Source organism: Furipterus horrens, unplaced genomic scaffold (assembly GCF_987537825.1).
Source record: "Furipterus horrens unplaced genomic scaffold, mFurHor1.1.pri manual_scaffold_1, whole genome shotgun sequence".
NCBI lineage: Eukaryota > Metazoa > Chordata > Mammalia > Chiroptera > Furipteridae > Furipterus > Furipterus horrens.
Window position 1 is genome coordinate 9807526 of NW_028327171.1, and position 22372 is coordinate 9829897.

Genomic DNA, 22372 nt, shown 5'->3' on the forward strand with positions numbered 1-22372 from the left:
GAGTGGAGACACAACCTCCAGCCCCCCCTGCATCTAGATGTGGGCCTGTATGCTCCAGCTAATCCAGAATGAAGACGCCGGGGCTGACTTGTCCATGTACTTTCACCTGGAAGTGGGTGGAGGGCAGCTGGGTCCAGTGGGGCAGGCTCACACTTCCCATGAAGACTGAGGAGTATCTTTAGCCACTGACTCAGCACAGAGAAGTACCAGAGTCCCAATGATGACGTAACGGTAAAAGTGGCTCAGTAGCAACTCAAGAGCTGGTTGGGCTGCTATCCACAGACCAGGCATTTAAGATGCGCAAACGACAGGGACGGAGGGTGGGTGTCTGTTGACGCAAAGCTCAAAGGCAGAACGCTTTGTATCTGATTCCAGCGACGTAGGGGGGCAGCCCGGGTGGCGCAGGGCTGCACCGACTGGAGAGCTCAGGGCCGTCTTGGCTAGGGGCTGGGGCCAAGGCACAAGGACAGTTCAGGACATTGGACGGTCGTTCTTCATCAGCCATGAGTGTTACAGCTGAGTGCTACACATCATGCGATGGGTCCAGAAGCCTGTCTTTAACCTAGAAAGTCTACCTGCTCTCAGTCTCCAAGTACAGACTGCCCCCAACTTATGATGGTTCTTTAACTTAGAATATTTCGACTTTACGATGATGCGAAAGCAATACAAGTTCAGCAGTAACTGTAGTTTGGACTTGGAGTTCTGGTCTTTTCCTGAGCTAGGATACGTGCTGCGATCCTCTCATAGAGCCGGTGAGCGCCAGCTCCCCACCAGCCATGTGACCTCAGGGGTCAACAGCCAACACCCTACGGTGTCTGTCTCTGCTGTCAGACAGCTCTGCCCCACTGCGAGCCCACGTGAGTGTGCCGAGCACGGTTAAGGTCGGCTTGGCTGAGCTCAAACGCTCTGTTGGTCAGGCGACCCACCTTATTTTTGGCTTAAACTTTCAATCGAGAATGAGTTTATCAGAATGTGAACCCCTGTCAGTCGAGGAGCATCTGTAATCATACTCAGGCAATACCGCTGAGAAATGAAACACAAGGAACACAGAGTACATTCAGCAAAAGCATGTATTAAACCATTTAGTGGAAACTGGTTAAAAATTAAGGCACTCCAGACTTCATGGTTTCTTGAGGTTATAATTTTTGGCTGCTTTTAGCACTATTTCAGAGAAAAGCATGTGGGCCGGGACGGCCTTTCAGACACCCTGGCGCGGGCCCTATGTCTCGTGAAAGGATTAAAACTGTAGTCACTGTATTTAACAATACACTGAGTGACTTTACATATACACTAACTACTGTATTAATATAAAGTTCATTAATATGGATTATAAAGGTTCTTCTATGAATAAACAGCAGAAAGTTAAAATTTTAAGGCTGCTTTAAAATAGTAAGGAATGTTTAGTAATACTTTCAATTGCTGTGAAATGCCCGAGAAGTCAGAGGAATGAAAACTAAAGACTTCGTTAAAGGTTAGTTTCTTCCGTTTTGTAGAAACGTCATTCCCAGCACAGGTCTCCGTGGTTAGACTTGTCATGCTGTTTTGATCATCCTGGCCTGCACGTGAACTTCATTTTATGGTAAGAGAGCAGCAGGAGTGTGAATATTGACACATGACTTCTTTTATGTGCCCGCTGGCCTACTTTCCCAAAGGTAAATTTTTTTTTTTTTTTAATTCAAAGCAATCTGGCACTGGGGAGTATGTTCAGATTTAACAAAGGCTGCTCCCACAGTCACTTCATTATCTGCTGCTGTCCCTGCAGTGCGCTCAGTCTATTACTGAAGCCACGTCTCTTGATCTGAAAGACATGGAACCACCACATATGGTGCCATAGGGCACCTGGAGGCTACCAATGACCTTTTGAGAAGCCACTTCTAAAGGAAAGTCTCATGACACACCCGAGCCAAAGGAGTGTAGCCCAAGCTAGGGTCATCTTATATGCAGGACAGTCACCAGTGTCCCTGTGTGGAGATTCCCTCAGCTGGCTCTGGACACCCACATCCCAGTACAGAGTCACAGAGAGGGGCTGCCCAGGGCATGGTGCCTTCCTCCTCGGGGATGGCACACAGTCTGCCGGCTGGGAGTCTCAGAGATTGTGTGAGCACTCCTCACAGGACAGGTACTGCACATGGGACCTAAAACGCTGTCACTGGGGCGATGAACAACGAGCAGGGCAGTGCCCATCTACTGCCTTAGGGAGGCTGTTTCAAAACTCCATTTACAATTCAGTTTTTCACTGGGTAACAGTCTTTATGTTCTGGTAAAGATACAAATTTAAAAATCACACAGTAAGTGGTCTGAACATTAACAGTGAAGTTTTCTGGTGAACGCCTTTAGGTGGAAAAATAAAATCCAGGATGATTTTTAAAATGATTTTAAATGAGTTTAGTCCTCAATGCTTTCCATCATAACTGCAGCCAGGACGTAGGGCCCCTGACACTGCGTCCTGGGTGCAGGAAGCCACCGGAACTGACCTACAGGGGACGGCACACCTGCCCTTGTGGCTTTAGGGGAAAACAACGAGGGACTGGTCGATCCTACCACGTCACAAGTAAAGACGACTTCTCCTGGTGGCTGTGTGGAGCTTGCTAGTGGGTGGATGGGAAGAACCGGCTGCTGCCGCAGCAGGAGGATGGCGTTAGTGTTGTGGGCAGTTTGCAATCGGCTTACAAACCAAGACGTGAACTGTGCACAATTCCTCCTCAAATTAACAACAAAACCAAAGCAACCTCCCTCCCCCCTGAGGCTTAGCAACTGGAGTGACTAAAGACAGAAACAGGAAAGGCTCGCAGGACAAGGACAGGACTGCCTGCAGGGCAGCTGCAACACGCTCACTTCAGCAAGGTCGGGAGTCAGGACAGGGCAGCCAGGTCGGCAGACTGCTGTCCCCAGGAGTGGCTCTGTGACTGCTTGACTCGGCAGGAAGTGCGTTTTAGTTGTTTTCAAATCTAGCATATGGGTTTTCTTCTTTAAACAAACCTGAAAACAAAATGGACTTGGGTTACACCCAGACAACAAGAAACAAACTTCAAGAAAGCAATTCTGTTTTATATGAAGATTTACTAAGGCCACTGGGAAAATGGGAGTCCTAAGCAGATTCAAATACTATGTGAAACCTTTTCTAAATGTCAAAGCACAGTGACTGTAAAACTGAAATAAAATGTACCAAAAACTGTAATTTTAAGAAAAACAGATCCCAAGAAATAGACTTACAGTAGTCCCTCTCTATATTGTGGTTCACTCATTGCGGCCTCACTGTATCATGGGATTTTAAAAAATATTATATTTAATTATTTATCGCAGATTTTTCATTATATCGTGGGATTTTGTGGTACTGTATACGTACATTGTTAAAGTTATGTAGGTTTAAGAGTGTAGGATATGTTTAAGAACATAAGTAGTGTTTATAAAAGTGTGGAAAAGGTTCATAAGGGAGCAGGAAAGGTTAATAAGGGACTAGGAACGGTTTATAAGTGTGTGGGAAGGGTTTATAAAGCCTTAAAAAATATATAAATACTAAAATAAATGTAAGGTTCCTACTTCGTGGATTTTCACCTATCACATGGGGGTCTGGAACATAATACCTGCAAGAAGTGAGGGAATACTCTATTTGCTGATACTCTCATAGTTAAGAAATATAAAGCCAAAAAAGGGGGAAAAAAAAGGAATTGATTAAATAGAAAAAGAAAAAAAAAGAAATTGAAAGCCAGTATTTATTTCCATAGTGGTTGACTAATCTTATACAGGAAAGAAAAAAGAAAAGAAAAACAAAAACCAAGCAAAAGCCCCTAACTTTAACTGTCTTTATAAATGTTAACTTTTAAAATTAAGGCTACAAAAAACTGGTAAGGCCACCATGAATTCAGCTGTCAAGCATTACAACATAACTGTAGTAAAACGTGTATTTAACCATAAAAATAAATCTGTATGGTGCTAAATACCCAGACTAGGAGTTTTCCCTTTGCATGTGGACTCTCTCTCTCACTGACAAGCTGTATTATACACCGAGATTAACCGGAGCCACTGCGGCACACCTGCTTACTGCAGGGTGTTTAGGTGTGGAACAGGTAAGAGGGGGGAAGAGGCAGGGGAGGCAGCAAGGCTGCTCGCGTCAGAGGAGGACAGGAGCCTCAGGCCTTGCGTAAAAGTGCACAGGTTTGGAAAAGAACCATCACACGCCAAATACCAAGTACAAGTAGCCTGGTTAAGGACGCCTTATAAAAAGGAAACAGCCCCCAGCTCGATTTCTAGTTCAGAGGGTAAACAGAGGAAAACTGCTCTGTGATACGGAAATCAAATGCCGTCTGAAACACGACCAGGGTTTTGCCTGCCCTGGTGCTCTGTGTGTTGACTGAACCAAGTGCACTCATGCGCCACCTCCTCTCACCACTGGGAACCCCCCTGGGACTTATTCCAGGTAGAAGGATTTCCAAAGTCCAGGACATTCAAAGGACTTTATACAAACTGGCGCACAAGTTAATTTCTGCAGCACAATTAAAGGCCAACGTAACCACATAAATGACAGAAACAAAGTGAATCAGTGCACCATTACAGGAAGTGGCACCTCCAGTGACAGCCCTGAGCCCTGGCTCAGGCCCACCAGGCCTTGCCACACCAAGAGCAGGGGCACCACAAAGTGCAAAGTTTCACATGCTACTGTACTTGGCCATAGAAAGGGCTTTGCTGTGTGTGCATGCACACACTCACTTTGTCTTTTATTTACATTAATGCTAATCAGATGCCCGAAAGCTCCTTCAAGGTTTCTCACTTCTGTGGAAAACCAAGCTGCCCCAGCGACGGTGGGCATGGGCAAGCACCCACGCAAAGGCACCAGGGGGAGGGGGCAATGCACTGAGGACACAGGACAAGGGGAGTGCACCCACACAGGAGCCCACCGCCACCCGCGCTGGGACAAGGCCCAGCACCGGGGTTCGTGCTGCGGCCAGGGAGAGCATGGTGGCCAGGTGGCAGACAGTGGTGGCCCTGACCTCACAGAACTCTGAAGGCCTACAGAGCAGCACCCAGGAGGTTAAGGGGCGGGAAAACACAAAAGGCTCCATCAGCCGTCGGACCGCTCATCTGAAACAGAGGAGACCCAGCGGCAAGAGGAGGGTCAGCAGCCTCACGCCCAGAACCAACTCTTGGGAGGCCACCAGGGTCAACCCAAGTCTGACACTGAGCCAGGGTACACAGCACACACTTGTGTCCTTCAGGACAGGTCTGCAGAGAGTGAGAAGGACGTCCAGCCAGCGGGCCAGCTGAACCGGTGTGCACAGACCAGAGTACCAGCAGCCCCTGTCAGGGAAATGAGACTTCAGGATTTCCTAAAATAGGATCCTAAAATACCACTGCAACAGTGTTTCCTTATATACGCTGAGGACTTCAGTCAGAGAAGAGTTTTTTTTTAAATCATCACCCAAGGACATTTTTTCATTGCTTTTAGAGAGAGAGGGAAGGAGAGCGCGAAACATCAATTGGTTGCCTCCTGTACGTGCCCAGTCCAGGGATTGAACCTGCAACCTAGATATGTGCCCTCACCAGAAATCGAACCCACAACCTTTCAGTTATAGGACAACACTCCAACCAAACCACACCAGCCAAGCTGTCAGAGATTTTGACATATTCCTGATCGGATTTAAGATTTAGCACAGCTGCCTGGTCCACTTAACAGGATCCCCAGGTCACAAGGTCAGGGAGGTTCAGTGGCTCAGAGCTTGAGGCCCCCTGGCTATCATCAGTGAGGGCCTTGCCTCAGGGCAGCCCAAGCAAGTCCATGACAATCATTGCCAACAATGCTGAACAATCACTGAGCATCAATGGCTCATGTTGTCCTTGGATGTGAACCAACTAAACACATTAGGAGCAGACCTAATGTTCTCAAACACTAAAAAGAAAAGTCCTAGACCCTTCCCCCCAAATATCTCCAAACAAAACAAACCCAAGACAAAATACCCAGGGAACAGGAAAAGAATAACAGCATGGCCCCCGTTTTGGTTAAAGAAGGGATGCAGCTCCGCATGCAGAAGTCTGGATGAACCAAGGGCAGGGAATACACAGAGGGGACCACTCGCCCCCTGCTGACCTGCAGGTGCACCCACTCCAAGGGAAACTTGGTGACAGAACAGGAAAGGGGCTACAGCACACCCCTGAGAATGCCCACACTTCATAAGCCAAGTACTTCTGGAGAAGTCTGGTTGAGATAGAAGTATTCCAAGGCTTCATCTTTTAAGATATTGAGTGGAATTAGTTAATAATAGGACCACTTGGAATAACCTTCTCCCAGCAGAGATGTCTTTTTTTTTAAAATTTTTATTTATTGATTTGAGACATAGGGGAAGAAAGAGGGAGGGAGGGAAGAAAATATCGATTTGTGGTCCCACTTACTTACGCATTCTTTGGTTCATTCCTGTATATGCCCTGACTGGGGATTGAACCTGCAACCTTGATGTACAGGGACTACACTCTAGCCAACTCGCCAGGGAGAGATGTCCTTCTGTTCCCATAATGAACCCATAGCCCAAATCCTACCGTTAGACCTCATGGGATATCAACAATCTATTCCTCACCAACTGAAATACGGATTCAATGGATTCTTACCATATTTTTTCCTGATTTCATCGTGCCTTGACTTCATCTCTGCTCTCCTAAAAAACAAGAAAACCTCATTTAGCACTAAAACATATCATTTTAAAAGAAGCACCTTTCATTTCCCTCAGCAGAGAAGCTGTGGCCTGTTCTTGTTTCCCAGATGAGAGCAGTGTGGGGTGAGCTTGGCCATCATCAGGTCACGCTTCCACTGGGACAGGCAAGGTGGCGTGGAGCACAGCCTTCTGAGGCTGCTCCAATGCCACATCCTTCGATTCTTCATTTCAATAAATACAGTTCAAATGTCTGCTGCTGGTTTTTTAGAAATCCTTTCTCATATAAAGAAAATATAGTGACCAGTAAAAACCTTATGCAAGGTTCTAACGATGATTCCAAACATGCCAATACTAGTTTTTATTTGGGGCACATGACTTTAAGGTGATGGCATGGAAACCTGTCCAGCCTTAAGCCTCATCAGCTGCCGTCCTGACAAGACAGCACCTCCCTGAGCCACATTGCTATCCCTTTTTAGGTAGAGACAGTGACCAAGGGCCATTCTTTGGCTGCATCACACACCCACCAGAATGCTTCATAACCAGGGAAGTGCTATTTATCAGCACTGGCAGCACAAGACCCAATTTGGCCACAGGCAGACAAGAGACCCAGTCCAATGATTTCCTCCCCATCTGAACCTTGGTTTGCTCATAAATGAAGGCTGGACAAACTACCTTCAAAGGCTCCTGCCACTGCAACACTGAGAACCTGCTGCCAAGAAGCAAGCAGGAAGGTTCTGCCACCCAGCTACCTCCAACCAAACCCTGATGTCACTGACCGGAGGAAACAGAAAAGGAAGTGGCAGGCTTGCAGCAAGAAGGGTCGTGGGCCCTGGTTAGGTCCCCGCATAGATAGCTTCCCACTCTTTATACTGCAACCTAGATAAACCCACAGATACTCACACATTCATAGTTTTAAAAAATGGAGAAGACTCATGCCTTATCAATGTCACTTTCCCGATCTAGGTCTCCTTGAAGGGAACTCCTCCCAGTGGGAATGAGTCTGTGGCCTCACCTTTCTTCCTGCCGTATCCTCCTCTCTTCTTGCTCCCTCATGGCCTTCTCCTCGCTTTTGTCTGGCTTCCGGCTCTTCTTCTTCCTGCAGTAGCAGCAATAGCAGCAGCACGTGGCAACCGCCAGGAGGATGAGGCCCCCGATCACTGACATGGCAATAATCAACGCCTCAAAATTCACTGGAAGTGCAAAGGGACTGAGTCAGAGCTGCTTGGAGCAGGAAGCCTACCTGGGAAATAGCATCCCTCCTGGGTGGTGAGCTATGCCGGAGTGAGACCCACCCCGGCAAAGCAGGCCTGTCTTAGTACCCAGCTGTGCCATCTAACAATTTCTCCATCAACCACTGTGGACCCAAATTTTGGGGTAGCTTTTCCCACCATCAGATACTAAAAAAATGTTTCAAGCCCAAGGAAAGTTAACAAAACCAGAAAGAGAATACTCAGCTGTGTGTTTGGACTCTCCTAAAACATTTTAAGTCTTTGTTTTACTTATAAAAATTTTTTCAAGATTTTATTTAGAGAGAAAGGGAGGGAGAAAAGGAGGGAGAGAAACATCAATGTGTGGTTGCCTCTCGTGTACCCCCAACTGGGGACCTGGCCCACAACCCAGGCATGTGCCCTGACTGGGAATCAAACCAGCGACCCTTTGGTTTGCAGGCCAGCACTCAATCCACTGAGTCCCATCAGCCAGGGCTTTAAATCTTAATTTCATAGAACTCACAGAAACAAAATTTAAGCCTGATGCAGCTTATTTGATTATTTAAGTCAGAGTCAAGAGCATTACATTTATTTCCCATAGAAACTAACTTCTGAACACAGCAAACGAGAGAGGACAGGCGACCTTCCCCAGTGGTTTGAAAACAGCTGCCTAATGAGCTTATAACTTCCTGTCCAGACAAAACTTCTGAGACAAAGACAAACTTATGACACATTTTACAATCTTTTCAAATCTCTTAAGGGTTTATATAAGTAAAACCAGTCACTATTTTTCTATTCCATCTGAACTCTAATATCAATATTTCTGTGAATGTGTTTTTTAATCACCTGGTTAAAATAGCCATGGAGGAGGCTTGACTAGCCACTGGGCCAGCGGCGGGTGCCATACTATGCATACCCCACAGCAGCTGCATCTGTTTCCTGAAAACGAGGTTAAAATGCCCACCACAGGGAGCTGATGATCTCTAATCTCACTGGTTTCTTGGTTGTGGTTGGGGTGGGGCTTGGAAGGTGAGTGTTCTGCTTTGGGGACAGGAAGGCAAGTGCTCTGTTTCCCCTCAGGCACCCTGCTGAGCACCTGCAGGGACCTGTGACACAGTCCGATTGGCTGCCAGTGGAACAGCACTCACTCACGGTTTACTCAATTATTTTACAACCAGGAATAGGTGTGACATCTGATCAAATCCTTCTAAGCTATAATCTGTGTTTTTTCCTTCTTTGACCTGCTCTAGAAACACTAGAGTTGCAAGCAATGGTAGTAATAGGTATTATTAGAAAGGAGACCTTCATTAGCAGGTGATGTCATTTTTGACTCAAGAACTCTATAATAATCAACTTTAAAGACCAATGAGAGCAATAAGATAGTTGGCTCTAAGGTATGTCTAGCCCCAAACAGCTTCCCTGACTAGCAGCTAAAACCAGCTATAAAATAAAAATAGATATCCCGCCATAACAGGAAGCAAAACTTTGGGTTCCTTTCTCTGTTAACCGTGCACAGCAAACCTAGGACACTCTACCAGAGGAAGTGAGGGATCAGGAGCGACATCTTGCTTCTTAACAAAGGTTCATGATGGCAAAGACCTTGTTTTTATCCAAGAAAACATATATTTTTAAGGTCATTGTAATTAAAATCCCAAAACAATTTTGCCTGCACTGGGTAAGAGGGTTCTCTGTTGTAAGATTAAGAAGCACGGGTGACGTAAGGCCTAACATTAGTGTGAAGTGTGCTCTGACATCTGGTGAAACCGGAGGGCCCTGAGTGGCCCAAATACAAGTCCCCCTCCCTACCCACTCAAACAGGTTAAGGCCCCTGGCCAAACCACCATCCTTACCGTGGGAACTGAGTGCAGTTCCTGCTTATGCCTAAGTGGCGGGTGTTAATTCCCTGTCAGCCCTCGGAATTGCTCAAGCAATCACATCTTCCTAGGGACCCGGCACCACGCCCTCTAGTTATGGCAAAGCCTCCTCCCACACCCCTAGCTCATTCCCATGTCTCCTCCCTCCCCCAGGGCTGTGACTACACGGGGTGAATAAACTGACAGTGGATCTCATCTGTCCAGTGTCAGGTGCCGTGTTTGACCATCCCTGCAAGCCCTGGGGAGAGACTCATTTCACAAGGGAATTATTGAAACTGCACACCACCTGGAAAGGAGAGCAGCATCGTTAACCTTCAGAGACACCACCACCACCTCCCAGATGGACTATAACGAAGATGACCGAGTGCCCAAGTGCAGGCACTCAGCACATATGACTGCTGAGTGCAGTCGGATAAGGCAGCACAGGACTTGCTGTATGTGAAGGACAGGGACAGGCAGCACTAAGCCGTGCTGGACGGTAAGCCAGTCCAGCAGTCACCCACAGGGCTGACTGCAACAGCTGTGAGTGCTGGAAAGGGTCTGTGTGTTTTGCTGAAGGGGGGAATCACCTGTGTACTTATATAAAAATTCACTGAATAGATGAGTATGTGTATACATTGTGTGTTCATGTTGCTAACTTCAGTCTGGAGAAGGGGAGGAAGACTTAACATGTTTGCACCCCATTAGAAATTAACCTTCAGCTTAAACAGATCATGTTCAACATGCCCAGGGCCCCCTGTTTCAGGAGTGCTCTTTGTGAAACAATGGGCAGGAGCGGGGTCCATGCAGAAGACAGCAAACCACAGGGAAGCAGAGGGCAGTGAGGCCCAGTGAAGCCTTTCTTGTAAGAGGACGGCAGAGAGAATGGTCAGCTGGATGGATATGACAGGTGTGTATGTGAGCACAGGCACACACATGTGTAATGGCCACTCAGTAGGCACCCCAGAACCACACACACACACAGACACATGCACACATGCACACTCCTGGATTCCCTGGGGCCTCAACACCACAAGGATTTCCAATGGAGGCAGACAGATTCTAAGATGGGAATCAATTAGAAAAAAGACAGATAAACAAGGAATAAGCTGCAGACACACAGTGAAGCATCTAAGTGCCCTAAGAAAACAACGGTTCTAATATGCAGCTTAGGAAGGTGGCCCTGTATGACCCTAAATCTGAAGCCATAAAAGAAAGGATTAATAAACCCAACTACATAAAAATGACTTCCATGTAGCAGCAGACACCACAAACTAATTTAAAAGGCAAACCAGAAAACAATTCGAATCTCACAAGGGCTAATTTCCAGTGAAAGAATATCTGTAACAATCACACGCAGACAAAGGACACAAGAGAAAGGGTAAGGGCATGCCCAGGATGAGCAGGGATTCCTTGCCTGGAAAGTCGGAGCCCCTACAAGAAACACAGGTGTCCAAGTGGCACATGAACACCACCAAGACATACCACCCAAAAAGCAGCCCTTAATTCACCCCCCACCAAGGGTGCGGAGACCCAGTGCCGAGCCGAGGCTGCAGCCTGAAGGCGGGCCTCCAGATCCCCAGGCCCCCCAGCGGCTCTGGGAGACACAAGCTCTCTCTGCCTTCCCAATGCCCCGCTGGGGAACTCGAAGAACTACTGTACTTGTGTTTTCTGGCAGCTTATGTTATGACCACAACCAGAAATTTCAAAACCTGCACTGATTTTGCAAGAAGCCAATGAATATGACCACTTACCCCAGCAAACGCCCCAGCGTGCAGAGCTCAGCTTACAAAGAGAAGCAGGTGGCAAGATTTTTGTCACTGGGTAGTCCGAGCATGTGTTATCAGTGTTGCACCAAAGACACTAAGACAAACATTACATGTTAGAAATTAAACATAAACACCGAAGAACCAAACTGCCCAGGAGTTGATTCCCTAAACCATTAACCACCACTGCTCCGCTCATCCTTGGGGGATGATAATGGCCTTGACCCCCACCCCAACACAGTGGCTCAACAGCTCACGAGAACCATGTTACTCAAATCTCTTCCATTAGGCACCCTGAATGGCCATGCAGCCTGTGTTGGCCCTGAAAGATGCCTTGAGGCTCTCTGCTTGGGGCCTTTGCATGGCCTGCTCCTGCTTGGAACATTCCTCCCCAGAGACATACAGCTCCCGAACCTCCTCCACGAGGCCTACCCTTAGCACCCTACTTAAAACTTGCCCCACCCCTCCCCCTACCTCCTTCCCTGCTGCAGCATCGCCTTCTGACACCTGCAGGAGGACAGGTGTCTGTGTGTCCCTGAAGGATCCCCAGCAGGCGGACGGAGCCCGGACCATGGCAGGAGCTCATTAAGTATTTGTTAGTAATCGTCTATGACCATGGTCACCATCATGTTAAGATCCTACCTCTGACCTCTACAAGGGCAGCAAGGGAGTATTACCTCTGTCCCTTTAAGGAGAGTGCAACGGAGCCTCAAAGGCACCTACCAGAACCTTAGAGCTGGAACCTCACAGATGCTCTTGAGCCCCTAACGGTGTCAGGGGAGAGGCAGTCTGGGGCAGGGACAGTGCCTTCACCCCAGTGTGTTGGGAAGCCTGTGACTGCTGGCAAGGGACATGCGACTTGGCTTGTCATTTTAGATCTTGAAGGTAGTAGTTTTATGGAGTTTTTAACAGGAGAGAAAGTCATAGTACTATTTTTGGTCCTGGGTTAGGGTGAACAGCCATTATAAAAAACATTAAAACAAAGCCTGGACCTTCCCATGCCTCTAACATAACATGCACTTCAGTGTGCTGTGTTGAAAATGGTTGAGCATACTTAACCAGAAGCCCTCTCTCCCTCAGCCTCAATCCCCACTTCTTTTTACAGCCAGAAGTCACAGGGACTTCTCTTCCTGGAACTGGAACCCCGGGCTGGGGGGCCTGGAACCTCTTACTCCTCAGGGAGGATCTCCGCAGCCAAGATATCTCTCCTGATTTCTATGTACTACGTGTGGGCGCTGGGCCAGCCCAGTCCACTTCTTCATTCGGCCTACCAATCTCGATGTGGCTGCTTCTTTAATGTCCCAGTTGTAGGACTTCCATTCAGCCAGATTTCAGGTGGTTCTGAAAGATGGTTGTTCCGTAGTTTAGTTGTAATTCTGATGTGGTTAAGGGAGCAAGCAAGGACCACATTTACCTACACCACCATCTTGACCGAAAGCCCTCCTTTCGAGTTTAATTGGCAGAGGCAAGTCCTATTGCCCACAAGACATGTTTGGAACCCACAACACTGCCACATGGGTGCCAATGCTTTGTAAAAACACGGCCCACTTCTTGAGGCAGAAATCATCTGATACACCTTTCCTGACCTGTCCAGTGTCATTAATCCACACTGCCTGGGAAAGAGAATCACAGGCTGTGTATTTCCAACATACGTGAAAACCTGACCAGAGGGGAGAGGCAGCCTCTCCCAGGAGCCAAGGCCAAGGCCCCACAAAGGGTATTTTCTCTCCCAGCCATCTCCACCCGGGGTCGGCTTCCCTTGAGTCCCTGGTGCTGACCACACAGTGCTGCAGTAAAACGAGGCCAGACGCTCGCAGCCAAGGGGCTGCTGGGTCGGGAGCTGCTGGAAAGTCAATGCCTAAGGAGCAACAAGACCCTAACAAAGCAGCGCTGTTCCCACAAGCCCTGTGACGAGCCAGATACAATGGGAAGTTTCCCCGGTGTCACATGTCACTCTCCACTTCTCCCTGGTGGCAGGCAGCACACATCTACATGTAAGGTCCCAGGATGGCAGCCCCTCTGGAGGTGCCCCCATGAGTCTCAGGCCTGTGCTCCAGAGCAGCTCCCTCTTGTTCATGGTCACAGATGGATTTAAAAGAACTAGGAACAACAAGACATCCCAGCTGCGAGGCTCATCTTGCTACTAGTGAGCTATGGATAGTCTGATTCCATGGAACCAGATGCCCCCTACGTCCCTCCCCTAGCTGACGCCTGTGTCTCTCCTGGCGCTCGCCTGTCTTCTTCATTCCTGTGTGAAGAAGAGCTGGGAGAGAAGCATCTCTCCCGACCCTGATGGAGACACGGGACAGAGCGCTAGGACTTGACTAGAGGTTTACAGATGGCCCACGTTCCTCTGGCAGGGTCGTGAAGAGAGGTGAGCCCTCAGCACCAAGCACAGCAGTGGGTGACAAGGGCTCTGGGCACTCCTGCCATGTCTTCAGGCCCATCTGCAAGACAGAGGCACATAACCCCTGTCCCCAGCAGGCCTCTAAGGTTTAATGACACCAACATGAGACCTTAGTCAGAGGTTAACAGGCACTGATTGCAGGTAGCTATGACCCCTCAGCTCAAGAGTCGTCCCGTCTGCTCCTCTGTCCCTGCAACCCCCATTCTGAACAGCACCATTCACCAATGCCCACCTGCCACCTCAGGGAGGCCTGAGGCTTCCCCGCAAACCCACACATGCTCTCAACCACAGGCCTGGTGCATACCTTCTAAAACTCCCACACCTGTTTCAGGAGTTAAATATGCATATTAATGATGCTCAGTGGTCTCTGCAGCCTTCACAGGACAACTTGAGATGCCCGAGAAAAGCTAACATAATATTTTACATCCATCACAAAAGTACCCCACACCTCCCTTAACACACACCAAGGACCCTCCCACTAGAGAAAGTAAGCCTGCTTCCAATAATGCGCTACTTACAGAGACATTTTTCAGGCACTCCTGACAGGTCTTGTTTGTGTTCTCGGAACAAGCTGTGGGGAAAAGAAGAATCGAATCACTGAGAATCATGCATATCAGTCAGGAGGATGATAGGGAGGACACTGGTGAGTGACACACGGGGTCCTCTCCTGGCACCAACCCTCCAAGGGACTTGGAGCCCGACAGCAGCAGGGCACCAAGAGGTACACAAAAACAGCACACATGGTCGTGCCCCTGAGACCTTCCGGGAGAGGTGACTCAGCATGCCCTCAGGAGGCAAGCTACGGGGTCAGGTACCATAGACCATAGACCACTAGACGGCTGAGGCCACCAGCTCAGCAGTGCACAAACACTCTCTTTGGAAGCAAAGGCCACAGCAATGCCAGTCCCCCCAGCTCCTGGCACATACAGGAGAAGCTGGCTGCAATCCTGCGGAGCGCCCGCCCAGGGCTCTCCCAGCGCGGCTGCTCCAGGGAGGGGTCAAACCCCACACCAACAATGTGTGTGTGAATGAAACATTTCCGATATGCTATCAGGCAGCTGCTTACCCCACCCCATCCCTTAAAATAAACACACTTTGAAAACAGCTCTGCACAACCCATTAATCACCAGAAACTAAGACTTAAAATCATGATAATTTACTACTTCACACCTACCAAAACGGCTAAAATTAAAGACTGACAATACTAAATGCTGACAACGCAGCAGAGCAAATGGGGATCCTCAGAGTTCCGGTGGAAATGCAAAATGGTTCCTTCCCCCACTTGAAAAACCAGATCTCGCACTTCCTCATAAAACAAATATATATGCTTATCTTACGACTCCACAATTCCACTCTCAGGTATTTCACCCAGGAAAAACCAGATTATGTCCACAGGAAGACTTGTACAGGAGTGTTCATAGCAACTTCATCTATAATATGACAAAAGCTAAGAACAGCCCAGCTGTCCACCATGTGCAAAAGGATGGACAGACAAACTGGCGGTCATACAATGGAATACTATTCAGCCATTAAAAACTAGGGTATTACATACATAAAACACAGATGGATCTGTAAACAATAATCTAAATGAAGCCACTTGAAAATGGGGCTGGAGCTGCCATGCCAGAGGAACTGTTTTGCTTGTATTTGTTCCCAAATCTTTGGAATGTTAAAACGGGAAAATAACCTTTGGACTGGGCCTGAGCAACTTTGTGTCTTAAAAAACTGTTTGCAAAGATAACAAGAAAGCAGTTGTTATGACTACTGGACTGGGCATTAAAAACACTACTTAGAATTAGTGTCTTCATATTATGTTATCTGCACCAACAGCAATGCCTTTCTTCTAGTGATGTAATTGTTCCCCTTCCCTTTCTCACAAACACCCATTGCTTCTGTCTCCTAATGGCAACACAGGCTGGGCTTCCGCGTGAATAGGTGCATCCAGAGTAACTACTGTACTCTTAGGATCTCAGATAAAAGCCTGTTGCCACTCACTTTGAAAGGCCTTTTGTTTTTAGGTTAGCAAATCTTTTACCTCACCCAATGGCATATTTACTGTTCCTGCACTTCACTGTATGTACAATTTATCTCAAGAAAAGACAAATTTTGCCCTGACTGGTGTGGCTCAGTTGTTTGGGGTAGTCCCACAAAGCCAAAGGTCGCAGGTTTCAATTATCAGTCAGGGCACCTGCCTGGGTTGCGGCCTGTGCACGATGCAACCAATTGATGTTTCTCTCCCTTTCTTTCTCCCTCCCTGCCCCTCTCTCTAAAAATAAATAAAGAAAATCTTTTTTAAAAAGCCAAACACTGAATTCTAGTTAATGATGCACAGTGAAGTACTAGGGGGCAGCTCATGATGTCTGTTCCTTACTTAAAAATCCCTTCAGGGAAGAACACAGGGAGGACACCTGGACAGGGGCAGCACAGCAAACTGTGAAGGATAAAAGCTGAGTGTTCATATATGAGTGTTCACTATACTATTCTTTCAACTTGGCTGTATAATTTTCATAATAAAATGTAGGGGAAAGAGCTTCAGCTTCCTGTTACAATTTCTGTTCACTGTATTTGCTAAGTGGCACTTACTCTAGAATAGTTGTTTCTTCTATTTTATAGTCTACTTCTTCTACATTGCATTTCTCTAAATAACACCCTATATTATGTTAAATGAAATGAAAACCCACTCTTCTGCATATCATTCTGCAGCAATTATTAAATAGTAGTCTTTTCAGCATCTTTAGTGGTGAGCTACTGAGTTTATGTTGAAGCCTATGTTTTAACTACTTTAAGTCAAACTGGGTCAATTTAAACATCCAAGTGAATGACAGTAACAGCCCCTGACCTCTTGAATAGTATTTGGTCTCGTACTGACACAAAATAAATAAATACAGAGAGAGCAAGTAGCAAAGATGGAAGTATTTCCACTTTGCAACCATCACAGTAAACAGTGCCCATTGGTGGCACCTCCCCAGTATAATCATCATTTAATCATGAGAAAACAACACCTGAAAAGTGATCAAAGCATCACCAGTATAACCTGTGACCACATGGTAATAGGACAAAGTAACAGTAGGTGCCCCCCCCCCAGAGGGTGAGGGAGGACAGTCACAGAGCAGTTGAGTTCCGTCAAAATGCATCGGAATCAAATCAAAGGCAACCCAGACGAGACCAAACTGAGGATCTTGTCACAAAGCAGCTCTCTGAAAACAGAGGACTGAGGAGCTGTTCCAGAGGAACAGATACTGAGAAACGTTAATTAAATGTACCACACGAGCCTGGATGGGGACATAGGACAGGATGGCGAACATAAGACATTGCTGGGATAATTGGTAAACTGTGTTCAAGGCCTTATATGTTAAATCAAGTATTCAAGTATTATCATCACTGGTAATTGTCCCAATTTTGATCCTTATATTCCTGTTACGTAAAAAAATGTGCTTGTTACCAGGAGACACACCCTGAAGAATTTCGGGGTAAAAGGCCACATCATAACCTACTTTCAAATGGTTTGGTTAAAAGCATAACAAGCAGACAGGGAGAGGCAAATGCTGTGGTAACAGAAATAGATTCAGAAGCTCACTATTCTTGTTATTTCTTCAATTTCTCTGCAGCTTTGAAATTATTCTAAAAAGGAGTTAGGCAGGGGAGGCAAAGTGGGAATCTATATACCGCCTCACACACCCACTCTCAAGTGCTTCTTGAAAATGTCTACAAGAAAGGTTGCAACAAGGAGCAGGAGTGATGCCGTACAGGAATTTTTCACGGGGATTTTCATTTTTAAAGGCTTCATGATAACCGGTCTTGCGTAAACAAAAAAAAAAACTATGCTCCAAAGCACGTACCATAAACTTTGTCCACCCCCAGGGCCTCCGATTACCCACCAGTATGAGTCAGCCAAGAAGCACGGGAGGGTAAGACCAGGGAAACTGCCCAGCCCTCTTCCTGAGCCCAGCACAGCCAGGGACCGGGCAGGTTTTCGACACAGGCAGGAACATCCACGTTAAACAAGCTCAGAGCCGGGAAGAGTCGTCATTCTGTTCTCCCTTGAAAACACCCCAATCCTCTTGCATTCTGTTAGAGGTCACTCACTGTACCTCACCTCATCTCATCACGGGATAGAGAACCATGTGCTCAAAGCCAGAGGAAGTTTAAAAAATAAAAAATAAAAAAGAGCCCTGTTTCTTCGACCTACTGCCGAATGTGAATGTCCTGGCTTCTGAAATCTGCTGACTGAAAATCTTCAACTTAAGATTCTATTTATCAATGATTAGAGAACTTTTAAGTCTCACTCACTTTGGAAATGAAAAGACAAAGAAAAAAAAAAAAAAAAAAAGGTTCTTCTGTAGGATACACTAACCCATGACCCACTTTCGAGTTCTTTCCTAAAGTTTCAGGTGAGTCAACTGATTAAGTACAAAAGGACATACACTAGCATGTGTAAAGAGATATGTTTTTTTTTTAAATAAGAAAACAAATAAGTATATTACTTATGGTCCATATGTCATACAATGGGCCAAAGGGCTGCAGTTGCTGAGCCTCAAGCATTTTGCCCACACTGCACATGACAGCCTCCCGTGTCCATTTCACTGAGAATAGAGGGTGGAAAATTCACTTACATAAAAACATCCTGGTTGCCCTGGCCAGGTAGCTCAGTTATTTGAGTGTTGTCCCATGCACCAAAAGGTTGCAGGTTCGATCCCTGGTCGAGGTGCATGCAGGAGGGAACTGATGGATGTTTTTCTTTCTCTTTCTCTCTCTCTCTCTCTCTCTCTCCCTCCCTCCCTCCCTCCTTTCCTCCCTTCCTCCCTCTCTCTAAAATCAATAAACATGCCCTTGAGTAAGGATTAAAAAAAAAAAAAAGGCCCTGGTCATCTCCCTAGCCCTGTAGAAAAGAATAAAGACTGTAGTACATAAAACCATAGACATGGATACACATACAGAAACCCCTCTATCAACTGCTGAGAAAACCCCAGTTCTTTGGAAATGGGGAAATGGGAAGGAGGGCTGCAGACCCCTGCAAATCCAGCTCCCACTATCAGGAGCAGGCACGTGGCCCCATGAAGCTCCTTTAGATTCCTCCACTGAGGACACCAGCGTGAGGTCCTTTGAGGTGTAGCCTCTCCTTGAGACGTACAGACGAAATTCTGGGATGGGTGTCTGACCCCACGCACAATACAAGTGAGGTCCAAAAGCACAGGAAGTTTTCTTCAACGTAATAAAATTGCTCTCAAGGTCTTCAACGCCTGGTGGGTTCCTCCTGTCTCCCTTTCAGCGAAGCACACAAGAAGATGGTAGAAGTTGATGGTTTTGGAAAGGTGTGATATATGCGTAGAATTCACACACCTGGGAGAGTTAATTTTATGTATCACCTTGACTGGGCTAAAGGACACCCAGAAAGCTGGTAAAACCTTACCCCTGGGTGTTGTCAGTGAGAGTGTTTCAGAAGAGATTAGCATCTGGAACAGTACACTGGGGAAAGCAGATCCCCACATTCACACACTCAGTTAATGGGCCCAAAACTAACAAGCAGAGGAGAGTGGATTTGCTCTCTTCTTGCTCAAGCTGGGACTTCTATCTTCCCCTGCCCTGAGACATCAGTGCTCCTGGTTCCTGGACCTTCAGACTGGGCTGCCACTTATACCACCAGCTCCCGGTTCTCAGGCCCTCTGATCTGGACTACAGCTATACCACCAGGGTTCCTGGGCCTGAAGCCTGTCGAAGGCAGATCATAAGACTTCGCAGCCTCCATTATCACGTGAGCCAATCCTTCACAAGAATTCTCTTTCGCTTCTCTGGAGAACACTGACTAATATCCTTACATGGAAAACACAATGTTTTAAACAGTATACTCACATTCTTATAGTATGACAAGCAGTAAAATCTCATACGAAGTAAATACTCTGTGGGAAGGGGGGACCTCAGTGCTGTTAGCACTGCCCCCTCACCAGTTAAGGTGAATGCAGACCCCAAGGGTACCTGGGCAAGGAACACTGTAACAACAGGACACCTTTCCTCCCATTCGACGGTGTTGCTGTTGAAAGAAACAACCGTTCGCCCACCACCAACGCAAGACTTGGGGCACATCTAGGAGACAAAAAGTGGAGCAGCGCCCAACTGGACTGACAGTAAGTGCCTGCCCTGTCGCTAGAGAAGGAGCTGTTTTTAATTCAAAATACTATAATGTCAGTTCTAGTTTAATTCCCAAACACTTCAGGGCATTTCCTGACACACACCCTCAGCCACCGAGAGATCCTTGTGCGATCAGATTCTTTTGGCAGATGTCCCTTCTGTTTGCTAAAAAGTACTCATTCCCCATTTCGGCTGGAGAACTCCACTTAGACCAGAAGTTCCCTCTGCAGTGCAACTGGACTGCTTTGTTAACAAGCGTCATGAATACGTACACAGAATTACATCAGGAAGTAGATTAGAAGAAACCCAAGACAGTCCTGCTCTGGAATAAACACATAATAAGGTCACCAAGAGAAAAGGCGTGTGCTGTGCTTAAACAGACATTGACAAAGCCGGGGCTAATAGGAGCTGAGAAAAATACTGGCCCCTCAAGCCGGGCCCAGGTCAATTGCACTTGGAAAGGTCTTGAAACAGAGACCGAGAGGCCTGCCCCTGGCTCTATTTCCCACAACCAGCGATCACACGGGCACTGCACACACAACAGAGCAGCCAGCTTGAAAAGTTTCTGGAACAGTCAAGACACTAGCGCAGCCCCAGCTGAAGCCCTTCCCCATTTCCCACCAGGCCCTGGGGCTATGGCCCCCTCACACGCCCCCCATGAAGCCACCCTCCAGCAATACGGGGCTCATTTCTGCAACTCTCTGGCCCTCAGGTCAAGCAATTTCCTCCGCTAACACCCCCCTCAACGACCCTCCCCCCAGCACTCTAATAATTTGTTTCTTGTCAGTCTCCCCGGAAACTCAGCTTCTCAAGACAGAGAGGAACTCTGGGTCACCACCGTGATCCCAGCACCCGACACACACGGGCGGTTAACAACGAGTGGGATAAACCCATGAAGAAGGCCCACCGCTGTTCCGGAGCGTGGGAGGGGATCAGCTGGCTTCACAGTGGCAGGCGCTATGGCACTGTGCACTCCTGCCTCAGCCTAAGGCCCCATATAACTCCGCGTACTCCTCCTCGAGAAGAGCAGTGCCCGCGACACCAGCCCCAGCCCTCCCAACCCTCAAGGATTTGGCACCGGGTCCCCGGCCGCGACCAACTGCGGAGCTCGAGCAGCTTCTTCAGTTCTAATAATGCAATCCCCACTCCGAATCTAAGCCCAAGAGCTGTTTCCGAGAGCGTCAAGGGCAGTGGCTGAGCCAGGTTGACCCTGCAGGCTCCGAGGAAACACGCTGCCCCGCGGGCCCAGAACAGGGACCACTTCGCACAGTCGCTCGGGGCGGCGGCAGCAGCTGAACCAAGACAAAGCGAGGGCCTTCCACCTCCAGGCGCTCCAGCAGCGGCTAGACCCGCGGGACCGGACACTCGAGTGGCCCCAGTCTTCCACCTCCGCCGCCCGCGACCCGGGACTGAGGTAGGGCGGTGACCCCGCGTCCCGTCCGTCTCCCCGCCGGACCCCAATATCCCGCGCCCCCTCCCACCTCAGGGCCGGAGCCCCCTCCGCTGTCCTCACCCACTCCGGGCGACTTCTGCCCCGTGGCCGCCGGGAGGAGCAGCAGGAGCAGCGTGGCGACGCCGAGAGGCAGTCCCCAGCGCATTGTCTGCCTGCAAACCCAACCGGACCCCATACTGCCTGTGGCCTAGCTGATCAGGCAGTGAGGGAGGTAGGCTCTGCTGAGAAAAGACTCGCGCCGGAAGTGGGCGGGGCGGGCGGCACCGGCGAGTGCGCAGCCGCGGACGCCAGATGGCCCCGCCCCTCTCCCTCAGGCCCGCCCTTTACGGATCATGCTCCCCGCCTCCTGGCGCGACGCGGGCGGGGCTCCGTGCGCCTGAGCAGCTGAATGTCGGCGGTGGAGAGGGGCCGGCTGTGGGTTAGTGCGTCTGCGCGGCTGAACGGCCAGGGCTGTGATAGGGTCGCTGCTTTTAAATTATCCTGTGTAGTTGTGAGTGGTGCGCGGTGGCCTTGACCCAAAAATGGTGAAGGTGGCCCGAGGGACTAACTGTGCCTCAGCACCTCCTTGATTGGTCCCGCGGGCCATGCTGAGCAAATACTCGCCTACCCCGCCCGGAAGGCAGCCCCCAAGCCCCGTCCGCTCTGGGGGTCCCTGTTCCCTGACGCCCTTGCTCGCCATTCATCGCCGACCCCCCAAGTCCCCCAGAGTATGTACTAGGCACCCTGATCCCTGGCCGTTCATCCACACACCACCCCGCCACCTTGAAGGGAAAGGGGCTCTGCATCAAATCAGTGATGGGAAGGTTATCTTTTCCTTAAGCAAGCCCTGTTCATCGTCCTTGTTTATTAGGTTAACTGTTGAAATGCCAGAGTAATCCTCTATTGACACCTGTCAGATACTAAGCACCCCCAAGGGAG

General features: G+C 48.3%; 1 protein-coding gene across 1 annotated transcript; it reads right to left on the minus strand.

The window, feature by feature from the left end:
• Positions 1 to 2652: 2652 nt before the first annotated feature.
• Positions 2653 to 21703, minus strand: PTTG1IP (PTTG1 interacting protein). Its single transcript, XM_090272164.1, has 6 exons — positions 21515 to 21703; positions 14394 to 14446; positions 11457 to 11565; positions 7654 to 7831; positions 6598 to 6644; positions 2653 to 2979 (listed from the first exon to the last, which is right to left on the minus strand). Exons 1-6 carry the CDS (start codon positions 21627 to 21629, stop codon positions 2933 to 2935), a joined length of 549 nt encoding a protein of 182 aa, XP_090128290.1. The 5' UTR covers positions 21630 to 21703; the 3' UTR covers positions 2653 to 2932.
• Positions 21704 to 22372: the final 669 nt, after the last annotated feature.

Coding starts and splice junctions, on each gene's coding strand:
- PTTG1IP (XM_090272164.1), bottom strand. CDS start 21,629: ATGGGGTCCGGTTGGGTTTGCAGGCAGACAATGCGCTGGGGACTGCCT. Junction 11,566..14,393: donor AGTGCCTGAAAAATGTCTCT/GTAAGTAGCGCA, acceptor TGTTTGTCTTAG/TGTCTTTGGTGCAACACTGA. Junction 2,980..6,597: donor TGAAATCAGGAAAAAATATG/GTAAGAATCCAT, acceptor TTTTGTTTTCAG/GTTTGTTTAAAGAAGAAAAC.